This window comes from Cupressus sempervirens, chromosome 2 (genome assembly GCF_028749045.1).
Source record: "Cupressus sempervirens isolate cs-2001-9-10 chromosome 2, ASM2874904v1, whole genome shotgun sequence".
Taxonomy (NCBI): Eukaryota; Viridiplantae; Streptophyta; class Pinopsida; order Cupressales; family Cupressaceae; genus Cupressus; species Cupressus sempervirens.
In genome coordinates, this window is record NC_143119.1 from 767,481,732 (window position 1) to 767,498,017 (window position 16,286).

A 16,286-nucleotide genomic window follows, 5' to 3' on the forward strand; every position below is an offset into this window, starting at 1 on the left:
AAAACTATTTTCAAGCAGTCATGAATCAATAAAGGGAATAGTGAGAAGGTCCCTAACAACAAGAGAACAACAAAAACAAGAAAGGAGATCACGGAGAATTACCAAAGATAGTAAAGGGTTTTTGACGGAAAGTCAGAGCCCACCAATAAGTAAAATCTGAAGCGTCAGCCAAAGCAATAGTCATGAGGAAAGGAAAGCCTTCATAATTGAAGAACATATAAAGGGATAGCAGTAGGAGATAGCAAGGCATCAACCACTCTCCAACATACAATATAAAGATATCATCGACCATGTATAAAATTCATATGTACCACCAACGTCGCATGAAGGGGAAGGAGAACCTAGAGACGAACTAACTAGAACATCTAAAAGCAACATACGTCAAATTATATAACTGCAAATTTCAGAAGAACCAAGAATTGGAGGAACTGAGCCAAAGATCCCTACGTGGAGAGTGTATAGAAATGATCCTGAGGTTATCCCAACAGAAAAATAAGTATAAAAGAGGACACGTAGAGGATAAATATTGTGAAGGAAGACATGTAGAGGGTCTTATGTGGTTAGGAGTGAAAGTGAGCAATCAAAACACAAAGATCGAAATTGTCCAATCAAATTCAAGGCATAAGGGACACATCAGATAAGAAGGATGGTGACTTCCACAACAAGTCCAAGTATGGAGAGGCAAAAACTCCCAAAGCTTACAAGAAATGGATCTGAGGATCCCATTAGGCATTGCAACACATGCAAAACAATATGGATTGTGAATAGCCAAGGATACAAGGACTACTGCCTGAGACCATTCCTGTAACTTTAATGGCCATCACAATACACTAGTTTACTGAACATTTGGCACACTCTAAAGCTTCATGGAAAGCACTAAAAAAGCGTTAAAGCGAAAATCGAATTGTTTTGAGATAGCAATGAAAAAAAAAAATGTAAGTGTAAGAGCTTGTAATCATAGACTAGAGCAATTACACGACAAATTACAAATGGATTGATTCCATTAATACGAAAGAACAAATTGTTGACACCATCTTCCTATGTTGGAGCATATAATCAGGCCATGGGCTTTGCAAGTCAAGATAAAGATATCTGATAAAGAGAAACAAAAAATAAAAGAAGATAATACCACCAAGGACAACACTGATAATGAATAAAAGACTATCCAATCCTTGTGAAGGGGCATTATGGCAATGGTACAGGAACTAAAATCGAAAAAAGAAAACACCAAAGAAAATGAAGCATTGTGGTGCATCAAACACAAAATGGAAGGACGATTAAAATAAATGGTTTCAAAAAAAGCTATTTTTTGACATCTACCAAGTAATGGGGCATTCTAAAGGAATGCCCATACAATTTAAAAATAAGTACACAAGTGCTTCCTACAAGGGCAAAAACATCTGGTTGAATACACCACCAAAACCTTAACACAATAAAAATTAAAAAACAATGTAACCCCTAGTGAGTACGAGTATAGATGGTGAAACAACTACCAGTTTAATAATAGTGGCATGAATAGGAAAGTCCAATATGATGCAAAAAAAACCCATGATCTAATCCCAAAAATGTAATGGAAGCGCACATTTCGGAAATGAATGTTAAGCTTACCACAAAAAGGCAAGAATGTTATCCAAGTGGTGTGGATGCAATAATCATGAAGACGTGGACTAACTAAAGTAGAAAGACAATATCAATATAATATATGTAGAACGTAAAAACAAGGCAAGACTAGATGTCAATCCAAGCTCAAACAAAGAAAGCTACTTCCTAAACCCGTGTATGGAGATGCTAAGGTAAAAGTGGTGAATGTGATAGGGAACAAATGGTGGAGTTCAAACAAGATAACCACTGCCTCCACAGGATCGAAATATGAAAGGAATATAGTATGACAGATTTAACAAACTACAATACTTGTAAGAGTAGCATATCTCTTACAAAGTAAGCCACAATTGAGAGTGGCAATTACCAATACAATAGGTGATGATCCAAGACGAGTGTACAAGTTCAATAGCACCACCATCAAAGGGAAAACAAGACATTAATCTGATGCTACTGATAGTGAACAGAGGAAAGAAATCAGTCATTGCAAAAATGTAGATCATGCAGAAAATCTGACAAATGCAATTGTCAATGGAGTATTGTAAGCAAGCAAAAAATCTGACTAGTACACATAGATCAAAATGGAATCAAATATTGTAGAGACTAATGGTATAGAAGGTAATCATCAAAACCCAATAGTTCTAGCTGATCGCTGTAAAATTTTGCTTCAGAAGAAACCATACGATGCATTGTTTGGGAGAGGGTAGCTAATAGTAGCCAAGATGCATCATAACAGGAAAAGGAAAACCATTTTCATAAAATAAAAAAAATGGAAGGAAGTACACCGCCAACTTGAGAGACCAAGGAGTGAGCGAGGAGATTGCCTACTCTATTTCAGATTCAAAGGGAGGAGAAACATGGGAAGAGGAAGAAAGAGGATTCATTCAACATACTGATGTGGAATACTTGACCTCCAACATTGTGTCCATGATGAAACAAGCTCTCGAATGCACCCCTCCATTGGCAATTGGAAGACCATGCAACATTCCAACTTCATTGCAAAATGTTATAGATCTAAAAAAATTGTAGAAGACAAAAAATGATCAGGCAAGAAGTAAAACAACCCCTCAAGCATGATGAGTACATAGAAAGAGTTGCTGAATCAGATGGTATGCCAGCACATAAAATAAAAGGGAATTAAAAGGTATACAAGGAACCAATAGTCAAGAAATTAAATATAGGAAAAGAAGGTATTCCCTAAACAATAATCGTAGGAGATGATTGGGACCCAATATTGATTTTAGTTGCATTTAAAATCTTCATGGATTATAAAGACAACTTAGCCTAGGCATTCAACAACCTGAAGCCTGAAGAAGACACGCCCAAATCTTTGTATACATCGAATCCCTCCAATACCAAGAGCACAATCCATATACATCAGATCCCTCCAATACCAAGACAAACATAAACTAGGTTGTGAAAATGTAGGAAGAGATACAAAAGATGTTGGAGGCTGGCATAATCTTTGAGGTAGAGACGAGTGCTTGTGTCTCTCTAATACTTATATTCTTCTAAAAACCAATTGCACAGATTTGAACATGTGTGCATTTCAAAAGGCACAGTGCACACACTGTTAAAGAACCATTTTGAATTTTCTTCAGTGATCTGATCCTAGACTACATTTGTGGTATATCATGAAATCTACTCTTTTACGGATGGGTTCTCTGAATATAACAAGCTAAAGAGTACATTTGAGATAGAAGACTACCTGTATGCATATAATCAAATGGCATTCAAAGTGTGTAATGTTTCAGCCACTACAAAGAACCATTCTTCACACTTTCAACAAGATGTCAAACAAATTGTCAAAATTTCTTGATGATTGATCGATTTATAGCGAGCAAGAAACACACCTAAACACTCTAAGACGAGGTATAGAACAATGCAGATCTGCACAATTGTCCCCAAATCCAAAGAATTGCCAATTCATGTTATCACATGGTAAATTACTTGAACAGGTAATTTGCAAAGACAAATTAGAGAGTAACCCATATACTCTGATGAAATCAATTGGCTGAAAGGAAATTGTGACTGAGAAGCACCTATAATCAGTCAATGATTGGAGTGTATGAAGATTATAGTTAGCCACATAGCTTTAGAACTCCCTATAGTTGAAGGAAGAAATTTGAGCAGTTTTATCCACCTATATGTGTGAAAGTACCAATTTCAATGGATGCTCATCTATATTATTTAACCACCATATCCAACACCAAAACCTATTAGTTTCCCCCATGTTAGGAATCCAGTGTATTATTTTATCTTTCCCTCTGCCATTTTTGTTCGATAAAATTCTTGGTCAATACTAGTCTATTGCTCATTTGCCTATATTGTTCTCCATAGCTTCTTTGCAATATGTGCACCGAAATGAATAAATTAATTTTTTAATAGCCCGTACCTCTTCACAAAACGGTTACAAACACTGCCTGAAAATTATTATCGCTTTAATGTATCCTATCATTTCTTTTGGCCTGATACATCCATTGAATTTGCCACATGTTCTAATATTTTATGATAGTAATCAATTCTCTCTCATCCATTTTTTGCAAGAAGATTTGGCTAAAACAGGAACATAGATATTAACAATACACATTGAGCACACTAAAACAGTAGTTTTCTCAGATATTAGCAGGCAAGAATTTTCATCCTATAAAGAATGAAAATTCAACAGCAAGTACAATCTAATTTTAAGTTATATAATATGTAAAACAAATTTCGTTCAGTTAGCAAAGGAAACATACATATTAATAAAAAATTCGCAGGTGACAATGCACATAAAGGGAAAATAAATCCCATTTTCTAAACTTACTTCTTCAACAAGAATGCATCGCCTTGCTCCTCCAGGGCGGCCCACTCGGTTTGCAGTGAATTGTGACGGCATAGATATAGAGGGAAAAGAATTTTCTACTAGCTTACAACAACATATTGCAGCATCTCTTCGTGTTGAGCCATCTTCGTTCTCCAAGTAAATAACAACAGCATCTCTTGCAAATTCAAGAAGTCCATGACCCTGTATTGGTAATGAAGAATTACAATCTTCATAAAGACACAAACATGTGGAATTATATCAAACTGTTCTCTTTCAACTGAAAGACATGAATAGCCAACCTTAAAGTTGAAGTTCGCTAGTGTTCTCAATGCAAGCTGTATCAGAGCAGGGTCATTAACATCCAAAACTTGTTGAGGACTGAGAACAGTGCTGGTACGTACTACCACTCCAGTGGACCTCACAGTGCGATATGATGTTTTCGACAACACGACGGATATGCAATCAAGTAACCGATCTTGTATCGTTGGCAACAATGAAGGTAAACTGGAAATTTTCAATAATTTGATGTCAAACATTTTATGGATGCAAGGGATCTAAAAATATAAAATATACACAAAAATAGACAAACATATGTAATGATAAAGTATATTATGTTTTTAAAAAGCACCAGTCTTAAGTAATGTGCAGCCCTTGTAAAATTAGAAGATTCAGAAGAGACAAAAGGTAATTTGATTTACTCCCAGGTAAATTACCTAGAAGCTATCTGATCTAGTGATTCAACCAGAGAAGGTGACAGACCAGAAGAAAACATGGTATCCAATAAGCTTCGTACATGAGTTTCCATAGCAGGCCCCATAGCTTTTGCAAGGCTCCCTATACATGCCAGGGCTTCCATTGAGGGCTTACCTCTGCGTGGAGCAATCTGCAAAGTTTTACAATAGAAGGAAAAAACAATTCAGTTCTACTCAACTTGCTACAGTTGTAGAAGCAAAAGAAGCATTGACAAAATATTACAGCATCGCGTATAAGAGAGGTTATTGTCGGCAAATAGTGGATCAATTCTCCATCTAAGGCTTCGGCCATTTCCCCAAGAGCAACAAATCCGCTTGCACGTTCTGCTGGAATACGCAAAACTGCAAGAATATGATCCATGCATATCTGTCACATCCAGGTCCAGATATACCAAACTAATGAATATTAGAATACATGTGATGAATTATTCCCAATATTCAAGCAAAATAAATTTCTAACAAAACCATAACAATGCTTAAATCCTACGTGACATGCATATGATGAATATAGTTTAGAGGATTCATTGTCCTGGACAGAACCACATGTAGCTTCCTCTAAATGCTATTGCAAGACTTATACAGTGAATTTACCTTAAGATAAGAAGTGACAAAGCGATCACGGAGAAAATGAGCAATTCTAGGTAGCAATGATGTAATACTGCGCCGTACAAGCCTGTCCTTATGCTCACGATATTTAAAAACAATATCTGCAACTTCCTTGTACCTTGACATCATAAACTCTCCAGTATTCCTGATGAAACCAGATATCAATGTAGTATGCACATTAAAGAAAAATATTCAAAAATTATTAACATGAAATATTATAATATCAAAAGCAATATTTTCTAAACAATATTATCACTTTTACTTCAAATAATTGCAATGAAATCATCCCATAATTGACATAAGTCCTCAAAAATAAGTGTTCAAGATTTTTGCAATCTTCAGCTTCAAGTGGTTGGCCTGCATCTCAGTTTTCATGGGAACCAAGATATATAACTATAACAAAAAAGTGAAGCATCAATGAATACTGCATAGTCCGCAAAAGGTTCACATTATTTTCTACCTCAAAAGTTCGCCCACTGCAAGCAGTGACCCATGTATACTGTGGACACTAGCATTCTTTCCAAGGCCATCCTGTGTTGCCTCAAACATCTTATAGTACCTATCATTAACAAAAGATGTGAAAACCTATAGAATGTAAAAGTAAGTCTTTAGATTGGACTACAAACAAAAAATTGTATACCATAAGATAAAAAGATGAAATAAGATAAAAAGAACCAGCATTTGGCGCCATAAAAATTCAATAAAACTGTTATTTCTTGTCATAAATTTGTCCTGAAAATTGTTTATTGATCATGAGTAATATAGCTAGTATTGAACACTTCTTGGAACGAGTTATAACTTTGAAACACCACAGCATACTATGCAACACCAAAGTTTAGACAGACATCAAAAAGTACTGCATGATAATAAATCCACTTTAATAACGGTTAGCTACATTTATAGGGTAAAAGGTATCTATAAATGGAAGAGAAGTAACACAAGTGAACTGGTCTTACATGTATGCAAGACCAAGGTATAGACAGACATCAAGAAGTGTTGCATCATATTATAATTAAATCCGTCTCAAAAACAGTTAGTTGCATTTTTAAGCTAAAAGGCAATTATCTAGCCAGAGGATTTATAAATAGAAGAATAGCAATACAAGTGAATGGTTAGCCAACACCAGTTCCCCACTTTTCCCAGAGAAAGAGTGAAACTAGAATTCACTGTCATGCAAACAGAATGAAACGTGTGTTCAAAGGATATACTTGTGTATTTAAATCAAAAAAAAAACTTGTAGCATTCAACCAAGCCCACTTTTGAAGGTATTTTCTAAATTTAGTTATAGTAGAGCTCCAGGACGGCACAAATTCTATCCCTTTAATATCTAGGTACCATACAATTAGAAGTTGAAAAACCTATGCAGTAATTTTGCATCTTGTGCCTAATCAGAGTGTTCTTCAAGAGCAACTCGCCTCTGCTTCTGTCTACTATGATGTAATTCCAGTTTTTTTTTTTTCACAATAATCGCTTTTAGACACAGTTTGCCATATTATACCTTTGGGAGTTTTGCAGAATGCTCTTCAAAATTTTTAAGAATAACATTCTAGAAGCACCTGAAACTTGTTCAATAGATAAGACAAGTCCAGCACACATGCATGTAAATAAAGCCTGATGAAGAACCCTTACAACATATACTGGAATAAGGATAACTTGTTTAAAAATCAAGTTTCTTCAATAATTATGCTTCTAAGTGAGGAATTTGTTGATTAAATTCACGGATGGAATAAAAATATTCAAACCATTGTACACGCCAACGTGTCTCACGCTTCTCAATAACACAAAGACAAGCACGCAAGGCCTCTACAGCCCGTTCACGAACAGCTAATGATGGATCTCGAAGTGCAACCCACACAGCATCCACAAATTCGGGCACATGTACATTAAAGACTGTTGGTGCGTTCTCCGCCATTTCCTGCCATCAAAATATTCTCATAACAAAGATGTTGAGTGAGCAATAATCCCATATATACGTGTTTACAAAGAAAAGAAAATGTCAAAAAAGGATACAATTAAAAGTGGATACTGAAGCAAGCTTAAACAGAAAAAAAAACTGTTCCTACAACAAACAATTTCTAACAAACACCAACACAGAACCAATACTTCAATTAAAATTACGCTCACTTTCAAAATCAGGACAGCTGCAAGACGGCGATGCTCTACTCTTTCACCTCTGAGCCATTCCAATGCATTCCTAACCTGCAGACTCAAGATTTCACTACCATTGCTTAATCTATGAAATAATTTTGAAGCTGCACCATCCAAGAAACCTGACTCACATGATGTTCAACTTCATCTGCCGTCATAGCTCCCCCTGCTCTGGCAAGATGACCCAATACCTCACTTCCGAGTATTAAAACCTCAGGATCATGTTTTTCTTCAAATATATAACGAATGTGATTCGAAAACTTTGAGACCTTTGATGCACTCTCTCCCAATTTCATGTCTATCAACTCATCAATGTCTCTTAGGGCCGCCAAATTTTCACTAACATCATTACTTTCCATTTGTAGAGAAATTTTATCATAAAGCTGATCCATATAGCTAGTAAAGGCCTCTCCACTAAGATCTCGGGCTTCCTCTAAAACATGTCTTCTGAGGACCATTACAGAGCTCTCCTGGAACAACAAAACATAAAACTATTACAAGGGCGTCCAAAAAACCATTCCCGAGTGAGTTGTCAATATCCAACTAAAATAAAAACCTACAACATTAAGTTTTAAGACCACTGTTGGAAACATCACTACTCTTGGAGACGTAAAAAATAGATGTTTAAGAAAAGTACTTTACCCCCAACTGACTATTTTTATCCCTGTTATGAATCCCATGGTGACTTGTGACAATTTATCATTTGCTTTGTTTAGTTCCCGCATTAGCAAGCAAAATCCATGATACTACCTGTTTGTACTGCAGCCAAACATTGTGATTTAAAAGCTATTTAACTTTTATGCTTATCAGATGTCCACAGTCTATATTGATTTGTGATACTTTTCTGGATTAAACTGTGTAGGAATTATTTTACATCTTATTATACATGATTGTCATAACAGGTGTTAAACTTGATATTATCCTTCTCCCCGTTGCCCTAGGGCAGAGTCACTGGATACGCCCTGCCTCGGGTGTCCCAGTTCGATTACGGATATGATACGGCCTGAATACGGCTCGGCCACACATCTTCACCGGCCCGTACTCAGAATTAGGGCAAACTCTACATGTCCGCAACTGGATCGTCCGTGTTGTATCCAGGTGTTTTTAAAAAAAAAAATTAAATCACTAAACCCTAAAACTTAAAAAATGTATCGAACCAGCACGAAAAGAGTATGCACCTAAAGACTCCCACTGTAACTTTCTCACAACCAGCCATAGCTGAATTGCGAGGAAACCACTCCTTCTCTTTGAAAAAGCAGAGCTACTTATTAGTCTTGTCGTCTGGATTGTAACATGCAGCGAGTGTGCGAAGAATCCAGAGTAAAACGAATGCAGCCCAGCCGACGAAACGTTGAAATCCTGTGAAAACGCGCAGCTGGCGTACTGGAGGAAATGCTACCACTGAGCTCACTCCACGAAGCCCGAAGATTAAAATGCACATTAATATTTAATATTTTAATTTTTTTTAAATAAGTATATTTGTCACGTTTTCGAATAATTTGCATTCATTTTATATTTTATTATTATGTAGTGCAACGATTAGCGAGTGAAAACCTTGTTAAAGATTTATAAACTTATTTTATATGGAAATTTAATTTAATTTTTTTTCAAATTTATATTCATATCAAAGATTCTAATATTCATATATTTCAATTATAAAAAACAAAGGCCAAACTACATCAAAGTGATCTAAAGATTGAAAAAAAAAACAGATATCTACAAGCATGTGTATGAAAGAAAATTGATAGTTAAGAAGAAACATGATGACATTTGTGTTTTTGTCTGGGGAGATTATTTCAATGACAAAATAAATTGATAATTTGTCATTTATAAAATCATTTATCTATTTACGTTGAGAGGCGTTTTATACAATGGCAGTATAAGAGCCCAGCATGGGAATATGCCAAGATTCTTTATCAATAAAAAAGAAAAGATAAGAGTTACAAATTTTTAAATTAAATATTAAATTATTAAATCATAAAATAAAAATACTCCTGAAATAATAGCTGGCCGAAATAATAAGATGCCAAATGGAGGCCGAAATAATAGGCCCAAAAAAATAGGCCCTGAAAAATTAGGACCCGAAAAAAGGGCCCGAAAAAATAGGGGCAAAACAATTTCGATATGATTTTTTTTTTGTTAAATATAATATTGCATGCATATTCATGCTTTTGTTTTGTGGGGAGTTGGGGAATCTGAAATAAATTTGTGGAATGTGAAGAGACGTCTATTGGGGGAGATTAGGAGTCTCTCACAAGCTATAAAACAAAGGCTCCTCATTTCATTTTCATTTTATGTTTTTGCAGGAAGGAAGAGGTGGAGATTATTGGAGGATTAGATTGAAGTTTTTGAACAGGAATAGATTAAAGTTTTTGAATAGGAATAGATTGAAGTTTTGAAGTAATTTTTTTGCTGGTGAGATTTCTATTTTCTATTTAGATTTAGATGTAAATGTAGATTCAAATTCAAATTAGTTATAATATTCTACTTTGATTTAGATTTCAATTTCAGTTAGTTCCATTTAGATTTTTAGAATTATATTCAAAATTGTTTATGCTTACATTTAATAGTTTAGTCTTGCATGTTTGATTTAAATTTAAATTTGCATTCAAAATCTTTTGAGCTATATATTTTATAATACTTTTCATTTGCATATTTTAAAAATGCATGTTTCAAATTAGTTTTAGATTTGCATGTTTCATATTAGTTTTAGATTTGCATATTTCAAAATAGTTTTAGTTTGCATGTTTTAGGTTTGAATGTTTTATAACAGTTTTACATTTGCATGTTTCAAAGTATAATTTTATCATTTATGTGGATGACAATGTCACCATATCAATACAATTTATATTTTATTAAAGTTAATGATTTATTTAAAGTACATGAATCATATATTTAGTATATATTTTATCATTATTAGATTTCAAAATATAGAAAAATTTTCCAAATAATAGCTGGCCAAAATCATATGAAGCCAAATGGATGCTGAAATAATAGGACCTAACAAAAGGGGCCAAAAATAAGACCTCAAAAAATAAGGCCAAAAAAAAGGGCTAAAATAATTTCATTAAATTTTTAAATATAAAATATTTTATTTTTTAAGAGATTAAATTTCCACAATCCATAGCAAATAAACTGATATATTTCTGGATTCGATTGTGTAAAGATTTTTTTACCATCAACATTTCGAATCACACCAAGTGATCCATCATCAGGATGAAGAGAGCAAGAGATGTCAAACAAAATGGGTTGCAGAAGTAGACAGACTCAAAGATATAGGGACTAAGGGAGGGGGATTGCACGCACAGCAAAAAAGTCAAATGAGGAGATGGTAGGATAGAAGACCCTAAGTGATAGACTCCCAATCAACAAGGGAAGCAAGTAAAAGAGAAGTGAAAAGGAAACTAAAGAAATGGCCAGATGTAGGGCATGTGGCAAAAAAATGCACATCCCCACTAAGAACAAAAAACAAAAAAACAAAAATAAGAGTCAAAAAATGAATGAAAATGAAAATAAATTACTAAAAAGTAAGTTGGAAATACGTATAACACAGCAAAGAAAACACCACATGATACAGCAAATGATACACACATACACTCATTATATACTATATTTGCATGTGTTCTACCCAACACGTTATATTTATTCATGTTTTTGTCTTTAGACATGTTTATTCCTATTCATATTTTCAATTTCTTTATTTTATTATCATTATTTATTTGTATTTTTATTTTTATTGGTATTTTTAATTTTAATTCTAATTTTTATGTGGTTTGTTCTTAAGGTGGATGTTCATTTATATATTTATTTAGCAGTTTGTTCTTGTGGTGTTTTCTTTGTTGTGTTATACGTATTTCCAACTTACTTTTTAGTAATTTATTTTCATTTTCATTCATTTTTTGACTCTTATTTTTGTTTTTTTGTTTTTTGTTCTTAGTGGAGATGTGCATTTTTTTGCCACATGCCCTACATCTGGCCATTTCTTTAGTTTCCTTTTCACTTCTCTTTTACTTGCTTCCCTTGTTGATTGGGAGTCTATCACTTAGGGTCTTCTATCCTACCATCTCCCCATTTGACTTTTTTGGTGTGCGTGCAATCCCCCTCCCTTAGTCCCTATATCTTTGAGTCTGTCTACTTCTGCAACCCATTTTGTTTGACATCTCTTGCTCTCTTCATCCTGATGATGGATCACTTGGTGTGATTCGAAACGTTGATGGTAAAAAAATCTTTACACAATCGAATCCAGAAATATATTAGTTTATATTTTATTTTTGTTAAATTTATTTTTGCATGCACATTCATGCTTATTTTTTGTGGGGAGTGGGGGAATTTGAAACAAATTCGTGGAATGTCAAAAGACATCTATTGGGGGATATGAGGAGTCTCTCATAGGTTATAAAACAAATGCTCCACATTTCATATTCATTTTATGTTTTTACAGGGAGGAAGAGGTGGAGATTATTGGAGTGGATTAGAATTTTTGAAGAGGAGTAGATTAAAGTTTTGGGGTAATTTTTTGCATGTGAGATTTCTATTTTTAATTTAGTTTTGTATTTACATTTAGATTTAGTTATGTATTTAGATTTAAATGTAGATTTAATTTCAAAATTAGTTATAGTTTAGGCTTGCATGGTTGATTAAGATTTAGAATTCAAATTGAATCAAAATCTATTTGGTTTAGATATTTTATAATACATTTCATTTGCACATTTTTAATGTGCATGTTTCAATTTAGAATAATATTTGCATGTTTCATATTAGTTTTAAATTTTCATATGTCAAAATGCTTTTGGTTTTTTTGTTTTAGATTTGTATGTTTCATAATAGTTTTATATTTGCATGTTTCAAAATATTTATGTTTTTCATGTTTCATGATTAATTTTTATCATTAATGTGGATGGCAAGGTCACCTTATCAATAAAATTTGTATTTTATTAAATATAACGATTAATTTAAAATATAAAAATCACATACTTAGTTTATATTTTATCATTATTTAATTAGATTAATTGTGTGTCTTATTTAAATATTTTTCACAATATATAATTTTTTTTATTAATGTTTATGTTTGTAATGTTTGAAAAGTGGAAGACAATGCCACCATATTTCAAGCATTACAATCTAACTATTTCATTTGAAATAGTTTTGATTTTTATTTATGTTATTTTAAAAATTATTCATTTGAAAGAATTTGTGTTAATTATGAATACTTTTTTATTTTGATAATTTCTATATGTTGATGTTTGTTGATAAGTTTGCAGGTTACTATTTGAGTTATGGATGCCTCAAACAAAGAATCAAACATTATTTGATACTAGCCCGACTACTTCAATAACCTCAAATGATTTCTTTGAGACCGAGTTTGACAAATGCCTACAAATAATTAAAGAGATGTGCACAGCTTTAATTAAAGTTGTGGAGAATGCAATATTTCCAATTGACTATGTTGGGGAAATAAAAGTAATGCATATGAAAGATGCATAAAAATTCATATGTGACACATCTACAAAAGTGGATGGGTTTCCCTCAATGATGAAAGAAGTCTTTCATGATCATTGTTCAAACAAAGGTCACAAAAGAATCCTAATCATTGAAGAATGTGACATGTATTTACACCATTACAAAGATTTATATTTTTTTGTATATGGTTCATTCTTGTCTCCAATTTTAGAATTTTACTTCTAATTAGTTGTATTGGCAGTTTTGTTTCCCCATCGTTCTATGTAACTTTCACAAAGAAGAGAACAAGAAAAAATAAATTTATTATTGTACAAAATATTTCTTTAATGGATGTGGCTACTAAATATGTTAATTAAGAAAGAAAATCATAAGTCTAAATAGATGTCCTTAATGATAAGTATATTTATTGATTGCAATTCTTAATCATTGCAATAAAAATTGCATTACCATTATTAAAAATTCAACAATATATAATGTTCTCACATTATCATGGAGAAATAATTTCCATAAAATTGATTCTTATATAATATTTCGCACTTTTTACATCATCTAAATAGTTGTGTTGGGACTTATAATTTCCCTTTCATGAACTTAAAGGTTTGCACTATTTGAGTCATTTGTATAACATATATCCTAAATTTGAACATAGTTGTACTCCAAATACTCCAACACTACACCTAAATCTCATACTTCCCTTAACCATGTCCCTTTTTTTAGTGTAACATTTAACCACTTACTAACCTTAACCATAACATTGAGTGTCATATAAATGAAATTGTAAACCTTGGATCCTAACTCTAACTCTTACTCTATATATGATTGTACTAAGCATTTAGTAAATTATATACCTTAAACTAACCCTGTATGTACTAGAAACTATAAATTATATATATATATATATATATATATATATATATATATATATATATATATATATATATATATATATATATATATATATATATATATATATATATATATATATATATATAAAGAGAGAGAGATTAGGGGGTGTATCTAGAGAGACAGAGAGAGATAGATTAGGGGGTGTAGAGAGAGAGAGAGAGAGAGAGAGAGAGAGAGAGAGAGAGAGAGAGAGAGAGAGAGAGATTAGGAGTTGTATCTAGAGAACATGGAGAGAGAGGGAGGAGAGAGATTAGGAGGTGTATCTAGAGATTAGGGAGAGAGTGAGAGTGAGAGAGAGATTAGGAGGTGTATTTGAAGAGCATAGAGGGGGGGAGAGAGATTAGGAGGTATATCTAGAGAGCAAGATGATAGAGATAAGAGGGTGTATCTAGAGATTACAAAGAGGGATTAGGGGGCATATCTAGAGACTAGAGACAATGTCATGTCCCCTTTTCAAATAATTAAAAAAAGAAAATCTTTGCTAAGGCAGGCAGGCCCAAGAAAGTGAAGTTTCGGAAAAAGGGGGTTAATCTTTGGAAACCGTTGGACTAATAAATGAAAATTATTATTAAAATAAGTTTCATTAACCTCTCTTGGACGTGAGTTACAGTTATGCCCTCTTTTAAGGGGTTTGGAGGCATTTTGGGCTCATTCCAGACTTGATTTTCACTCATTCTTTGTTATTCTTCAGAGGCTGCCAAACCTGTGGAGAAGGAGACCCAAGAACGGGAGTTTGCAGGTTTCCAAGGAGACCCAAGAATGGGAGTTTGTAGGTTTCCAGGAAGGCTAAGGACGGGAGTTTGAAGCCATTCCATGTGCATGCTCATACAGAGTTTGCCTTTGTGCTGAACAGTGCAGATTTGTGAGTTTCCGGGTGTATTTTTGTAAGAGTTTGGTGTTTCCGGTTGAGTATTTCATATCAGTTTTGGTTGCTGCTGTATTTTATACTTTAAGCTGTTAAAATAGATCTGAATATATATATTGGGATGTGATTAAACTTCTGAGATAGATTATTAGTATTCTTGTGGTGTTTCCGGGCATATTTTGTGCTATTTCGGGAGCCCGATGAGCATAGTTTTGGTCCTACATTTTCAAGCTATTGTGTAAAGGCTATACGGATCTGGAAATGTCAATTTGTAGGCTGTTATGCTGCTGAAAGTTCTGTAAAAATTTCCATTTTCAGATTCATTAATAATTTGTGAAGTTGTGAAGCTTTTAGCACTATTTTCAACATACTCGATTTGGGGTTTCTTGAGAAATTTGGTGGATCTTTGTGATAGCAGTTGTTTGATTTTTTAAAGATCTGATTAGAGGTGTGAAATACCATATCAAATCAGAAAAGGGACATTTCAGTGGTATCAGAGCCATGATCTTGCCAGCCTGAGGGTTTGTAGAAGTTGCAGATTACATGGTGTTGTCTTTTCTTGTGCCAGTATCTTGTCTGATGTTGGTATTAGTTTTTATACACCAATGTTGGGCTTTGTTCATATATCCAGTCGGCCATACTTGCTAGAATGTGTTGATGATATTTCATATTTGGCAGTGTGTATAGATGAGTCCCAGGATCACATTGGCATTGATGACATCCAGAAGGATGCAATGGGCAGTTTTGAAGACTTAGTTTCCTTGGGTATAGAGGAGTTGGACAGCAATGCTAATGTTTTTGATACTCCGTATGTTGATATGAGCTTTAGATTTGATTCACAGGATATGGATGGTAATACTCTAGAGACTAGTAACTTTGAGGACACTCCTTCAGACAGTGCATCAGAGGAGGTTTGTAGGAGACAGTCAAGCCAGTGCCATCATGTGTCTAATCAGTTGAGAGTTAGTGACCAAGACATTTCTATCACTTGCCAACATTTTGATGCTGCTCGTCAGTTGTTAGCAGTTTATGGATGGGGTTCTCCTACTAGTGATGAGCAGGGAGGAAGTTATCTTTCCTTGACAGAGATCCACTCTTTATGGGAGGCTATTCAGATTTTGAGACAGAATTATATGCAGTTGGT

At 33.7% G+C, this 16,286-nt stretch overlaps 1 protein-coding gene across 3 annotated transcripts in view; it reads right to left on the bottom strand.

Annotated features, from left to right (window-relative positions):
- Positions 1–9,249, bottom strand: part of LOC149575709 (serine/threonine-protein kinase TOR-like) — a 214,384-nt gene extending 205,135 nt beyond the window's left edge. For all 3 annotated transcript variants that reach the window (XM_089815481.1, XM_089815482.1, XM_089815480.1), the window contains exons 1-10: positions 9,090–9,249; positions 8,043–8,381; positions 7,888–7,962; positions 7,506–7,678; positions 6,224–6,322; positions 5,749–5,908; positions 5,381–5,524; positions 5,119–5,288; positions 4,705–4,909; positions 4,406–4,606 (exon numbers count right to left, since the gene is read on the bottom strand). In XM_089815481.1, coding sequence (XP_089671607.1) covers positions 4,406–4,606; positions 4,705–4,909; positions 5,119–5,288; positions 5,381–5,524; positions 5,749–5,908; positions 6,224–6,322; positions 7,506–7,678; positions 7,888–7,962; positions 8,043–8,369 — 1,554 coding nt within the window. In that variant the 5' untranslated portion in view covers positions 8,370–8,381; positions 9,090–9,249. The remainder of the gene's footprint in view (positions 1–4,405; positions 4,607–4,704; positions 4,910–5,118; positions 5,289–5,380; positions 5,525–5,748; positions 5,909–6,223; positions 6,323–7,505; positions 7,679–7,887; positions 7,963–8,042; positions 8,382–9,089) is intronic.
- Positions 9,250–16,286: the final 7,037 nt, after the last annotated feature.